The sequence below is a fragment of the Tupaia chinensis genome, unplaced genomic scaffold (genome assembly GCF_000334495.1).
Source record: "Tupaia chinensis unplaced genomic scaffold, TupChi_1.0 Scaffold000117_2, whole genome shotgun sequence".
NCBI classification, from domain to species: domain Eukaryota; kingdom Metazoa; phylum Chordata; class Mammalia; order Scandentia; family Tupaiidae; genus Tupaia; species Tupaia belangeri.
This window is the reverse complement of record NW_006159583.1, coordinates 179500-193546: the sequence shown is the minus strand read 5'-3', so window position 1 is coordinate 193546 and position 14047 is coordinate 179500. Positions and strand designations below refer to the sequence as shown.

At 41.6% G+C, this 14047-nt stretch overlaps 1 protein-coding gene across 1 annotated transcript in view; it reads left to right on the top strand.

The window, feature by feature from the left end:
• The window catches only part of MTCL3 (MTCL family member 3), a gene marked incomplete in the record, with an annotated part of 52171 nt that overhangs the window by 219 nt on the left and 37905 nt on the right, over positions 1-14047 (top strand). The window contains 3 exon segments of the mRNA XM_027770228.1: positions 28-148; positions 598-822; positions 3120-3278. Of these exon segments, the coding sequence (XP_027626029.1) occupies positions 28-148; positions 598-822; positions 3120-3278 (505 nt within the window).

Genomic DNA, 14047 nt, shown 5'->3' with positions numbered 1-14047 from the left:
CCGGCAGGGCGCAGAGGGCGGCCCCAGCGGCGGGGGCATGCAGGCGGCGGCTCCCCCTTCGTCGCAGCCGCACCCGCAGCAGCTCCAGGAACAGGAAGAAATGCAGGAGGAGATGGAGAAGCTACGAGAGGAGAATGAGACTCTCAAGGTGAGGAGCTCGGGGTGCCGACTGGGGGAGGGGAGGCGCGGCGCGGGCCTCCGAGGATTAGGGCGTGTCCTGGCCGGGTGAGAAGCCGCTAACCTGTTAGGGAGCTTTAAAGAACAGGCAATAGGGGCGGGGGTTCGTAGGCCTTGTATGGGTTTGAAACAAAACCTGATATTATTGACGTTAGGTTTTCATTTAAATATAAAATTGGGCCTTCAGTTCTCTGATTATCATGGTTTGCCCCACTTTTGCATGGAGAGACCTAGAGTAAGAGCGAGTGAAGGCCTAACGTGTCTGTCTAGTTCTCCTTCATTCCGCTCCTGTCACTCCAGTCTCCTCGGGGATAGGGGCAATAAAGCTGAGCATTTGGAGTTGAGATGGGGAGTGCACGCGGTAGGTCACAGGGGCTGGGGAAGAGGCTGATTTTGACTCTCGGCCTGTCACTTCCTCAGAACGAGATCGATGAGCTGAGAACCGAGATGGACGAGATGAGGGACACTTTCTTCGAGGAGGATGCCTGTCAACTGCAGGAAATGCGCCACGAGTTGGAGAGAGCCAACAAAAACTGCCGGATCCTGCAGTACCGCCTCCGCAAAGCCGAGCGCAAAAGGCTCCGCTACGCGCAGACTGGGGAGATAGACGGCGAGTTGCTGCGCAGCCTGGAGCAAGACCTCAAGGTCTGCGGCGCGGGGACTCCACACCGCGCGGGGCAGGGGCAGGGGCAGGCGCAGGCCCAGGGGCAGGGGCAGGGGCAGGAGCGGTGGGTGGGGGCTGGGTCCAAGGGCTCTCGATGCTGAGAGGCCTTCGGTGGTGACTGGCCAAGAGTCCTAGGGACACTAAGTTTCGCAGCGATGACCACAAAATGTCAGGGTCCTGGACGAGGAAGAACTGACAGGTGGGTTTAAAGAGCCCGGTGTGTGGAGAACATGGCAGAGAACACGCTCGCTGGTCTCCGGGTAGTAACTGGCTTTTCCAGAGGTGGTGGGAAGAGGGCGCCTCGCTCCCTGGAGTAAGGGAGCCAGGGAGCTAAGGCTCCGGCCTTGACTGGGCCTCCAGAGTCAGTCTGCGGAGTGAAGGCGCATAGGATAGTTCTCTAGGCCAGGGCGGCGAGGATTCCTCCTGAGGAGTTGAAACTCAGAATAAGAACAGCACTGAAAGAGATCATTGTTAGTATTTCTCTCTGCAGTCTCTGTCCTCAACCCCTTCTCCAAGGACTCTTTCCTCTCTGTACTTAACCACTTTGGTAACTCCCTTAAGGAGAACTGTCCAACTTGTGCCTGTCTGGAGAAGTAAGGGTAGAGGGCAGTAAGTAAATGAGGCTCATTCTTCAAGTGAAGTCGCTCCTTCCAAGTCGCTCCTTCCAAGTCGCTCCCAGCGGAGAAATCCAACCATGAAGTGTGGTTTTTAGACAGGTGTGATCCCTTCATTTCAGTTTGACTTAGGCAGATTCATTGACAATGTAAGCCATATAAAAAGTTCATCTCCTTAGACAATCAAATAACTGTATTTTAATTGTATTAACTCCATCAATTCAGAAAAATCAAATGTAATATCCTATATTGGCTTCAGAGAAAGTTTTGAGAAAATATTTTGTGATGGCTATTGTACTACCTTTTTATTTTCTTTTCCTAACATTTGTTGAGTGCTTATTATCCATCAGGCATTGTGGCAAGCATTACTACACACAGTATTGTTTCATTGATTTACAAGGAAAAAACTCCGTAAGGTAGGGATTAATGGCATTATCTTACAGATGCAGAAGCTGCACATTTTGCAGAGATGAAGGGTGTAGACCTGGAATCCAGTCTAAAGCCAGCCTGTGTCTTGCACCTTTATACTAGATCGCTCCTTCTTTTTATTCAAACCCTAAAATGCCCAGGATAATTTCAAAATGTGGGGCAAAATGCACACTATTACTCAAAAAAGAAAAAAAATCTCAAGGACTAAGATATTTCCTAAAATTAAGCATCTGGAATTCTACTTATAAGACCAGAATTCAAGCCCTACTCCTCACTTGTAAAACTTCTTTCTCCATTTTTTATCATAAATGAAAATGGAAGCCTCTACTTTATAGTTTTATTGTAGCATTAGAGGAAATATGTGAAATTTCTCTACATAGTGACAGAAGGTATTGGAGCATTTATTACCACCATGTAGAATTTTTTTTAAAGAGAGATTTTTGCTATAGGGCACGTGTGTTCACTGGAGAGACAGAAAGTGAGAAGTCTCCCTGTCAGGGATGGCCATGCCACAATCCCTTCTCCTCCTCTCAGGATTCTGGGCATGCCCAAAATGAGTTTCAAGCCTCCAGGTCAAGTCCTCCATGACTTGAACCATGATCAGTCATGTGGGAGTCTAGCAATGTAACTATTACCCCATCTGCTGGTCTCACCACCACGTATAATTTAAAGAAACAAAGTCTAGAGCCAGAATTTCTGGTTACTTGTTAGCTGTGTCATTTGAGCATAATACTTCACTTTTCTGAAACCTAGCTTCTCCATCTATAAAATAGGAATAATAATAATACCTATATTGGATACTGTCGTTAGGGTTAAATACTTCCTATTGTGAATAGCTTATATATAAAACATTTGGAACACTCTCTGGCATGTGGTTAGCACTATATGGATATCAGTTGTTTAAATTTTTTTTATTTGCTATCAATTATGTGTGCAAGAGAGAGAGAGAGAGAGAGAGCACCCACTCCCCACAGGAGATGGCCATGCTTCAATCTCTTCTCCTCCACTCTCCTCCCAAGATTTTGGGCATATATGCACATAATTCTGGCATGTTTTTTCAAGCCACCAGGTAGGAACTCAAACCATGTAGTCAGCTGTGTGGGAACCAGCTACATTAACCAACACACCACTGGCTGGTCCTCAATATCACCTCGTAATACTCTCAGTATGATTAAAAATGTAGTGCATTTATTATAGTGTTTTAATGATATTTTACTATAAACACTTCACTTTAGGTTGCAAAGGATGTATCTGTAAGACTTCATCATGAGTTGGAAAATGTGGAAGAAAAGAGAACAACAACAGAAGATGAAAATGAGAAACTGAGGCAACAGCTCATAGAAGTTGAAATTGCAAAGCAAGCTTTACAGAATGAACTGGAAAAAATGAAGGAGGTTAGTATTTGATTATCTTGTGGTCTCTTATTATTTTTAGTTCTGTAGAAAAGAATTCCAAGGACTAGTAAGATTTTTAAAGTAGTTTTTTTTATTACTACAATTGGTCATTCAGAGTCAGTATTGTAATAGACATTTTATTTTAGACTCATAAAGGAAGTATCAAGGAAAAAAATTCTGACCTGAGCTCTGCCTTGAACTTGATATACATGAGCTGTGAGTGATGATAGTGATATCTTATCCCTGTTTCATCGATTAGGTGGTCAGCAAAGTCATGATGTATTTTTGTGTAGAAAAACAAAGAAAAAATGTCATGACTTTTTCCAACAACCCACTAAATATATATTAATTAAATAAATTACATAGCACATCAAAGACAAAAGGGTATCAACGATATGAAAGAAGGAACTTTGCATTCGTTGAGAAGAGTTGTGTGACATTCCTATAGGGTTCATAGAGCCATAAATTTTAGATGGAAAAGGATGTATGGTCAATATAATTTAATCCAATCACTGCTTGGATTTGTTTTCCTCTAACAAAGCTCTACAGGTAGATGGTTTAATGCTTAAAATGATGCCAGTAACTAACATTGAAGATCTACAGTAGCCAGTTCTATCACATCATCGCTCCGTTTAAAAGTTTTCTTTGTTTTGGGAACCAGCAGTTAGCGTAATGGCTATGTCGCTGGACTCCCATGTAGTCGACCGCAGTTCGCGTCCCGGACCCGGTGGCTTAAAACTCACGCTGGGCGCGTGTGCGTGCGTGCCCAAGATCCCAAGAGGAGAATGGAGGAGAAGGGATTGCAGCGTGACCATCCCCTCTGGGGGGTGATTTCTCGCTTTCTGTTTCTATGTCTCTCTCTGTCTGTCTGGTGAGCGCACGCGCCCTATAGCGAAAAACCTCTCCAAAAAAAAGTTTTCTTTGTTTTGAGTTGAAATCTACTCATTTGTAATGTTGGCCAATTCATCCTAGTTCTACCCTTTATAATAGGAGAGTCAAAAGTTCTCTTTCAGGCCAGCTGTTTGAAGATTTCTGCATTATTTATCTTGAATTTTCTCCAACAAAATCAGGATCTAAAGCAATAATTGGAAGAGAACAGAAACAGAGATTTATCAATTTGTAATTAGCTTCATGATACACAGCAATGTATAGTTCAAATTCAAATTTTTTTATTTTTCAAAAATGGCCCAAGAGTTACAACTTGTGGACTACTACTGAGAATTGGGAAATACACAAGTAGTCTTCCTAATAATTGTCTCTGCTTGGATATGCAGATTATTCTCAAGAGCTCTTGCTGCTTTATGAATTTTATTATGAAATCCTGGACATTGTCATTTAAAGAGCTGCTAAGTTTTTTATTTTTTTTTCTCTAAAGTTAAGAAATCCAATATGAAATCCCTATAGATACATGTTTCTTCATCAACAAAGAACAGTTGAAGTGTATCAAAAATTGAAACTTTTGTTTCTGGGAGAAAAAGTAGGGAGCAATGTTAGTTGAGTAGGGCTGCTTTGAAAAGTACCAAACACTGAGTGGCTTAAACTACAAAAATTTATTTTCTCATAGTTTTGGAAGCTAGAAGTCCAAAATCAAAGTGTTGACTGGGTTGGTACCTATAGAGGACTGTGAGGGAAGAATCTATCCTTGGCTGTAGACAGCCATCTTCTTGTTCACATGGCATTTTCTCTGCACCTGTTTCCAAAGTTCTGTCTCCAAATAAAATCACATTCTGAGGTACTGGGGGTGAGGGTATAAACATATGAATTTATTGAGTAGGGGAAGAGGAGAACACAACTCAACCCATGGCTTCAAATGGGCAAGCAAAGAGAGAGTTCATACTCAGTGGCATTAGACTCTGGTTCTCTGTTCATACATCACCTGTGTTCTCACATTGTTTATGCAGTTAAGACATTCAGGTAAAAACAAACTCCAATTGATTACCAAAGATAAAAGAGAAATACCTTATACTTAGGTGTCATGTGTATGTTTTTCAAGGGCTTATCTGTAAATTTGTATTTAAAAGTGGTATACAAGGGAACCAGCAGTTAGCGTAATGGCTATGTCGCTGGACTCCCACGTAGTCGACCGCGGTTCGTGTCCCGGACCCGGTGGCTTAAAACTCACGCCAGGCGCGTGTGCATGCGTGCCCAAGATCCCGAGAAGAGAATGGAGGAGAAGGGATTGCGGCGTGACCATCCCCCCTGGGGGGTGATTTGTCGCTTTCTGTCTCTATGTCTCTCTCTGTCTGTCTGGCGAGCGCATGCGCCCTACAGTGAAAATCTCTCCAAAAAAAAAAAAAAAAAAGTGGTATACGAGATGGGATATAGTGGTTACGTTGCTGGACTCACACTTAACTGACCACAGTTTGAGTCCCAGACTTGGTGGCTTGAAACTCATGCTGGGCACATATGTGTGTGTGCCCAAGATCCCGGGGAGAGAATGAAGGAGAAGGGATTACAGAGTGGCCATCCCCCAGGGACTGCAGGGTGATTTCTCACTTTCCCTCTCACTGTCTCTGTCTCTCTCTCTCTCCTCTCACTGTCGCTGTCTCGCTCTCTCTCTGGTGAGTGCATGTGCCCTACAGCAAAAACTTCTTAAAAAAAAAAAAAACATATGAGATTTCTGACTTCCACCCTATGTCTAGGAAAGGGAAAAATGCTTATAAACTTTTCAGTAGCCAGACAGATGGAACCTCTCCCAACAAGCCAGGATAATGTGGCTACCAACAGGAATGCTTGGAACTTAGGAATGTCCTCAGGTGAATAAGTATAAAACTGCATTTCGTTGATTCTGTTTCCCACGCTATTTCCTATGACTACTTCCTCCTTCCGAGCTTAGACTGTGGATTGGAAAAATTGCTATTGCAGTACAGAGTAGTGATATATGTACAGCCCAGAGAGGCAATTCACATTCTCTCTGGAATTACAAAAGTCCAACTCGGGACCAGCAGTTAGCATAATGGCTATGTCGCTGGACTCCCACGTAGTCGACCGTCGTTCGCGTCCCGGACCCGGTGGCTTAAACTCACACCGGGTGCATGTGCGTGCATGCCCAAGACCCCAAGAGGAGAATGGAGAAGAGATTGCAGCGTGGCCATCCCCCCTGGGGGGTGATTTCTCACTTTCTGTCTCTCTGTCTCTGTCTGTCTGGTGAGCGCACACGCCCTATAGCAAAAACCTCTCCAAAAAAAAGGAAAAAAAAGAGAAAAAGCCCAACTCCAACCCCTGATGAGGGAGATAACAATAGTATAAAGGATGTAGGAAGATGTAGACAAGATAGCAGGTTTTGTTTTGTTTTGTTTTTGCCAGAGGGACTTGTGCTCTCAACAGGGGGTCAGGAGGAGGAAGAGGAGAGAGAGAGAGACAGAAAATGAAAAAGCATATTCAAAGGGGGATGGTCACACTACAATCTCTTTTTCTCCATTTCTCCGTTCTTTCTAGGTTTTGGGTATGCGTGGTGCCTGGCATGTTTGTCAAACTGCTGGTCTGGGACTTGCGCTGTGCAGTCAGCCTTATAGGATCCAGCTGCCTTAACATACCACCAGTTGGCCCAGACATCAGCCTTTAAAGTTGCTTTTTTATTCAGAGAAATAGCATTCATGGTTTGAGAAGATAAGTGGTGAAAGGGAAGAGAAGTAGTAGAGAGGAAAGGAAGGAGTGGAAGATAAATATCTGAGGGATACTAAATGTGATAAAGGGACAATGAGAAACATTCTGGCAAGAGTGTTCCATAATCATCCATTTGAAGTTGACCTTATAGTGTTTAGAAAAAAGTCAGAAATAGAAAAAGCAATTTAAAAATCTGTGCAGAAATAAATGTTTCATTCAAATGAGTTTTTGCAATAGTAATTTTGTTATCGTTCAAGAAGATAAAGCTTCAAACTGAGCTGCAATAACTGGCTTACTTTGTGGGGTAGGAATTGTAAGTTTGCCCTCGGATGACTTGCAACAGCTTCAATTAACCGTCTGCTTTCTTGGCTGTAAAATGAAAACAGATTCAAGTCCTCGATGAGGGTTAACCACATGTACTGCCATCTCTTTGGGTCATTCGACCAATGATGAAAAATAGAATCAGGCCAAGCTCTTTATTATGAAGAAAGATACTAGTTACAGAGTAAAATCATAAAATGTTAAATCGAATATACCAGAGAACAGCAATTCTCCAATTTCAAGATTTTAGCCTCTTATGTGGAGTCATATAAATGTTGAACAGCACTATTGGGGTAAATAAACCATCTGCTTGAGTTTGGAACCATTTACTAAGGGTCTAACTAGCTTCAAGGGTATTAACCGATTGCTCTCAGAGCTAGGGGCTGCTCAAGGTCCTATGTAACTTCTCACATCCATCTGCTTATCTTCTCCCCCTGAGAGGTTGGAGTAGGCACCTGGGAGTATGAAGAATGGAGTAGAGGCAGGATGGAGGTAATTAGTTTGAGGCTAGTGCAACTCATTGCTTGTACTGAAAGAGCTGATATTCTGCCAACTGCAAACAAGAGGGACCTCTTAGAATGCTGCCTTCAAATCTTAATAGCATCCTGATCCCAATTATAAAGCATTGATTTCGACCAGCAGCATGCACACTTGCTGTTGAAAATGTCTTTACCTTTAGGTGACCTGGGAAAAATGATGGTTTATCTTTCAGCATCATGAGTGATTAGAGAGACAGAGGTTTTGTAAAATTATTTCATGGAAACCACAGTCAGCTCATTGAACGCCAGGATGGGTTCATGAAGAAACAGGGTAAAGTGAGGTTAAAGGGGAGGCTCCATGCAACATATTCTTTGAGAAGAGTGTGCTTTTTCTCTAGGGAAATTGAGAGTCACTGCCCTTATGAAATTCTGCTAGGGAGGGAATTTTATTTTCAGATCGTTTGAAACTGTTTTTCAGGAGGGAGAGGTCTTCTCTTGTTACTTGGGGCCTTGCAGAAGCATTGGTAACAGATATTTAAATAAGAAATCACCAGTGAGAGCCTTGAACATGGAAAGGGAAGCAAGAATAACTGAGATGCTGATGAGAACTGTTTATCAGAACTTGTTCATTTTGGTCTCTACTCTGTGTTGTCACAGCCCTCATCCTTACATAAGAGTCTTTAAAGAAAATTCCATTCTAACTTTTCCCAGTCTCTGTCTAGGGGGCTCTTAACTGGCTTATTAGAGTAACACCATCTATCTTGGGACTATTCCTTTGTATGCACTTGGTTAATATGTCCTGTCTATTTTAATGAACTTTCATTTTAGAACACCAAAGTAATTAGTACTATAAGTTTTCACAGTAGTATCTCTCTCTTTTAAGAGTACCTTGATAGAATATCTATATACCCAGATCTTCTTTACAGACAGAATACTTTAATAGACGGATTTGTGCTACATGTTTATAAATGATCTATTTTCTTGTATAAAAAAACTGATTGAAACTACACTTGGTTTTGATCAGGCATGTTTATCTACATCATAAAGTGAGGGAAAAAAAAAACCTGCTGAAAGATAAGTCAGTGAAAAAGCAGTTCAAGAGGAAGTATTTTTGGTTTTTGTTTTGTTTTTGCTATAGAGCACTTGCACTTGCCAAAACGAGACAGAGGGGAAGTGAGAAATTACCCACCCTGGGGCATGACCACACTGTATTCCCTTCTCTTTCATTCTCCTCTCAGGGTTTTTTGCACATGTGCCTGGCTTGATTTTCAAACCTCCAGGTCTAATACTTGAACCATTCAATCAGCTATGTGGGATCTAGCACCTTAGCTCCCATATTGCCTGCCAACCCCAAGAGACAGTTTTAATGAGGAATTTCTTGGACTTGCAAATATTTCCCCCTGTTTATGAGGGTTTACTAAAATTTGAAAATGGAGCAGGAGTCATTGATATTTTAAAATGAAATGGCCATAAATATTCTTAAATGCATCAATTCAACACCATTGCTCTTATCCTAACTTCTTAGAACCAATCATTTGTTGAATAAGAGGCAGAAATAATAGACTAAATTAAAAATAAGGAAAAGTATGTCAGATAAGCACAGGAAAGCTTATCTTCCAGGAATTTACCATGTGTTGTGATTGCATTTCATTTTTTTTTAAGAGAGTTTTTCTATAGGACACATATGCTCACCAGAAAAACAGAGAGAGACAGAGAGACAAAAAGCGAGAAATCACCTTCCAGGGGTGATGGCAACGCTGCAATCCCTTCTCCTCCACTCTCCTCTCAGGATCTTGGGCGTGCATGCACATGTGCCTGGCATGAGTTTAAGCCACCAGGTCCGGGACTCGAACTGCAACTGCAGTTGACTACATGGGAATCCAGTGACATAGTCATTACGCCAACTGCTGGTGCCTGTGATTGCATTTCTAAAGATGTGTTTATTTAGAAATTATAAGCTTTATTGGATTTTTAAAATAAAATTACACATGTAGTTGCATGTACTCTGAGATAATTCCCGTGATTCATTCTTGGGTAAGTGGTTCTTTTACCCAGATGCCAAGACCCCAGCAGAAGCAAAGCAGTACACAGATCAGAGACTGGTGGCTTATTTTGTGAAAATTACATGTACTAGGCATGATTTTCAAGCCACCAGGGCTGGGATTTTAACCACACAGTCAGTCATATGGGATCTGGCTCTATTAACCATTAAGCCTTGGGGACAACAATTTCACAATATATTGTGAAATATATTGAACTTTTATTATGCATTTCAGATTTTAAGTTATTTACATAAAATATAAAGCACCACTGCACACACCCATCATAATTGATTCCAGTTCCTTCTTTGGTTGGAATTTTGAAACATTACAATTTTGAAATTATAAAACATCTGAGTACATTTCCAGTTTCCATCTAAAATATCTACTGATTTCAGTGTTTTGCAATGGGATGGTATCCATTAAAATTTTCCAATACATTTATGCTAACTTTTTTGCTGCATTTGTTGTAAACTATAATCATGGAAGCTAAGTCTCCAACCCTGGACTCTACTTTGAGGGCAGTGTAACATGATCCGAAGGCTCTAGGCTGAGTGATTACTTCTGAGAGATTAGCACTTTTCCGATGTTAAAGCTCTCCCTAGAAGTATGTTATTGATGAAATTATTAAAGGATTGCTTACTTCTCTAACTTTTGTATCCAACCTATTTTTAGAAAGAATTTGAAATGGTTCACCATAAATTCACAGAACTATTGAAATAAAGTTTTAAAAGTTAGATCAAGAAAACTTCTAGAAAGACGAAGGAAAATTTAATCCCAAGGAAGTATATTGTTATAAAATAGCTCTGCATTTAGTAGCAATCAAGGCACAGAAATAAATATCAAAAGAGGTTCTTTCCAAGTTGTGGACGAGATGTGATAGCAACACGCGTTTTCTTAAAAGGTCTCTGAGCAACCGTAAAGGAAATCGGTTACTGTACAGCATAGCAAAATGTTGGCAGTTAGAGGGGCCAGCAGGTAGCATGGTGGTTCACATGCTGGTTTCCAACATGGCTGACTGTCATTTGAGTCTCTGACCCAACAACTTAAAAATCACATCCAGCAATACATACGTATTCTCAGAATCCTGAGAGGAGAATGGAGAAGGGACTGCGGTGTGGCCACCCTCCCTGGGGAGTGACTGCTCACTTTCCCTCTCCAATGAGCACACACGCCCTATGGCAAAAACCTAAAAAAAAAAAGTTGATAATTGTAAACAGACTTTACATGACATCAAGCAGGGATGGATAAGCCTTCTCAACAATTGTCAGTTCTCATCTATTTAATCTATATAATTAGACATTACAATTTTACAGAAAACAAAATGAAGACTTTTTTTATTAGTCTTGAATTTGAGCATGATTTATTTTAAAAAATGCATATAACTAGAAACTGGCTTCAAAGCCTCACCTATCATTTCCCATGACTTTGAGTAAATAACTTAAACTGTATAGGCCTTAGTTTCTTTACTTGTAAATATAGAAATTAAACTAAATGGTTTCAAAGGTTTCTATAAAAATGTCATTTGCTTCTCTGTCACATATCCATTTCTTTTCTCCCTGAAAGCTTCATAGGCATAAAATTAATTTTTATTACTATTATTTAACTACTATAATTATTTTTTCATAAACTCAGTCAACAGGTATTTATTGAACAGTAAGTATTGTAACTATACCTGCTATAATATGACCATATAGATACCACAGGTGATGTACAGATATAAATAACAGTGTATTATATTAACTCCAAGTTTATACTCATTGAAAGGTTTTTAACAAAGAGTAAGTCCTCAAATGATCTCTGTGATTGTTGCTACACTGCTCCATTTACGGCCTGATTTAGTGCTGCAGGAATTGGAACTGAAGATCTAATCTGGACCATAATTTCTTTTATTTTTAGAGATTTTTGCTATAGGGTGCGTACATTTGCTGGAGAGATAGAAAGAGACAGAGAGACAGAAAGTGAGAAATCACCCCCCAGGGGGGATGGCCACACCACAATCCCTTCTCCTCCATTCTCCTCGTAGGATTTTGGACACACACTCCCCACGCAAGTGTCAAGCCACCGGGTTCGGGACTCAAACTGTGGTCAGCCACAGGGGAGTCCAGTGCCTCAACCACTACACTTCCTACTAGCCCCTGGACCACACTTTTTAATGTGGCCTTGGAAGGGCCACTCTAGGAAGGACCATATGACTACCACAAAATTTACCATCTTTGTCAATATCTAGACTAACATGTTGAATGATAGCACCTAGACATTCTAATTTGTTCAAAAGATCCTTGGGTTGAGTTCTTTGACCATACAGTTCTCTGACCTAAAATTTGCCCCAGCTTCCTGTTCCTGGAATGCTGTCAGGCTTTTACCATGGAAGGCGTAGCACATGAGTTAATGTGCATTGACTTCTCTGATGTTTTATGAAGTTGCAAGTCTTTGTTTCCAAGAGCATAATAAAATTCTCTTTGAGGTTACTTGGTCTTTGCATGTGGTAGACATATCTTTAGAACAGACCTCCATTAAACAACCTCCGTTCTTCCTTAAGGGACTCTGAGACTATAGCTGTGACCTAAGTGGTCCATGTGGTGCCTTTGGGCAGTAATTATCAATATTATTCCCCACCACTTCCTTCTACCATGGCCATCATGGCTGCCTGAGAGTGGCCTTTCTCCTAGCACTGTTAGGAAAGAGCATCTTACCTTTGTGTGAGCCTTTTACATAGGCTAAAAACCAGTAAACTTTGATCCAACTTAACTTTAGCAACTTTTTTTTTTTTTAAAGAGAGAGATTTTTGCTATAGGGCGCTTGTGCTCAACAGAGAGACATAAAGTGAGAAATTATCCCCCAGGGGGAATGGCCACACCACAATCCCTTCTCCTTCATTCTCCTCTTGGGATCTTAGCATGCACATATGCATGTTCGGCATGCATTTTAAGCCCCTCTGGGTCTGGAACTTGAACCATGGTCAACTACATGGGAGTCCAGCAGTGTCACCATATGCCATCTGATGGTCCCTTTAGCAACTTTTTAAAAGTATTTTGTAAGCATGTGTGTGTGTATAAGATAATGTCTCCAAGGGAGTAGCCTCTGCCCTCAAGTTATTTTCTAACAAGAAAGATAGCCTTGTACAGGTTATGCTTCAACAATAGCGGCACATAAGCATTATTGAATCAAATGTTTTTGGTTTGTTTACTCATGATAGAGCATGTGCACATTCGTGTGCAAGTAAGAGAGAGAGAACACCCTCCACAGGGTCTGGTCACACTGCAGCCCTTTTCCTCCAACTCTGAGATCTTGGGCATTCACACACATGCCTGGCATGTTCCTTGACTAGTGCAGGAAATTGAACCTCAGTTTCCATGTGGGAACTGGCTTCTCTTGAGCAGTGTGCACTGTGCCATGGAACCAGCCCATGTATCACACCCCTTTGAAATACATTATGTCAGGAAGTCTGCACAAGACCAGCCAGACTGTAAGCTCTATGAGGACACGACCTCTTACTTTTCCTGTTTGGCCTCCTCAGTATCAGTTCAATGCCTAGCACATAGGCAACCAGACCATCTTCTTCTGTAATACTTGTAATACTGTAATCCCTGTTCATACTTCATTCATTTATCTTTTTCCTGCACTAGAATGTGAGCTCCCTGAGAGTAAGAACTGAGTCTATCTTATTCATCACTGTGTTCACAACCAGAAGAAAATCTGTACAGAATCGATACACAACAAGTAGCTTTGAATACAGAATGATGGCAATTAAGCAAAGCATTTCAGGCTCTGTTCAGCAGAAAGGAAGGCTCTTTCCATGGTGCTTAATGTACATGAGAAGGAAGTGGATGGGTAACTGCAGCCTCAGCCCACTTCTACAAGCAGAGGTCTCTTGAGGCTTTGTTGCCTTCTATAAACATCTACTTCCCCCTGCCTTGCTTCTCTCAGATCCTAATTAGCCCCCAGAAGTTACAAGTCTCCCCTAAAACAAGTCCCATAGAGTTCTTAGGAAGGGGCTGAGGACAGTATCTCAAGAATGAAGGGACAGCTCTGGCACCCAGAGCATGAGCTCTGTTTTAACTTCCACATGCTTTGAAATATCAAATGCAGGGCGAGCAGGTGTTGTGGAGGCTAAGGCACTGGATCCCACATAACCAACCTCACAGTTCAAGTCCCAGACCTGGCGACTTGAAAGTCATGCCAGATGACTCACTTTCCCTCTCTGTCTCTCTGGTGAGTTTGTACACCATAGCCCCTGCCCCAAAAAAGGGAAAGAAAGGGAGAAAGAAAGGAAGGAAGGAAGGAAGGAAGGAAGGAAGGAAGGAAGGAAGGAAGGAAGGAA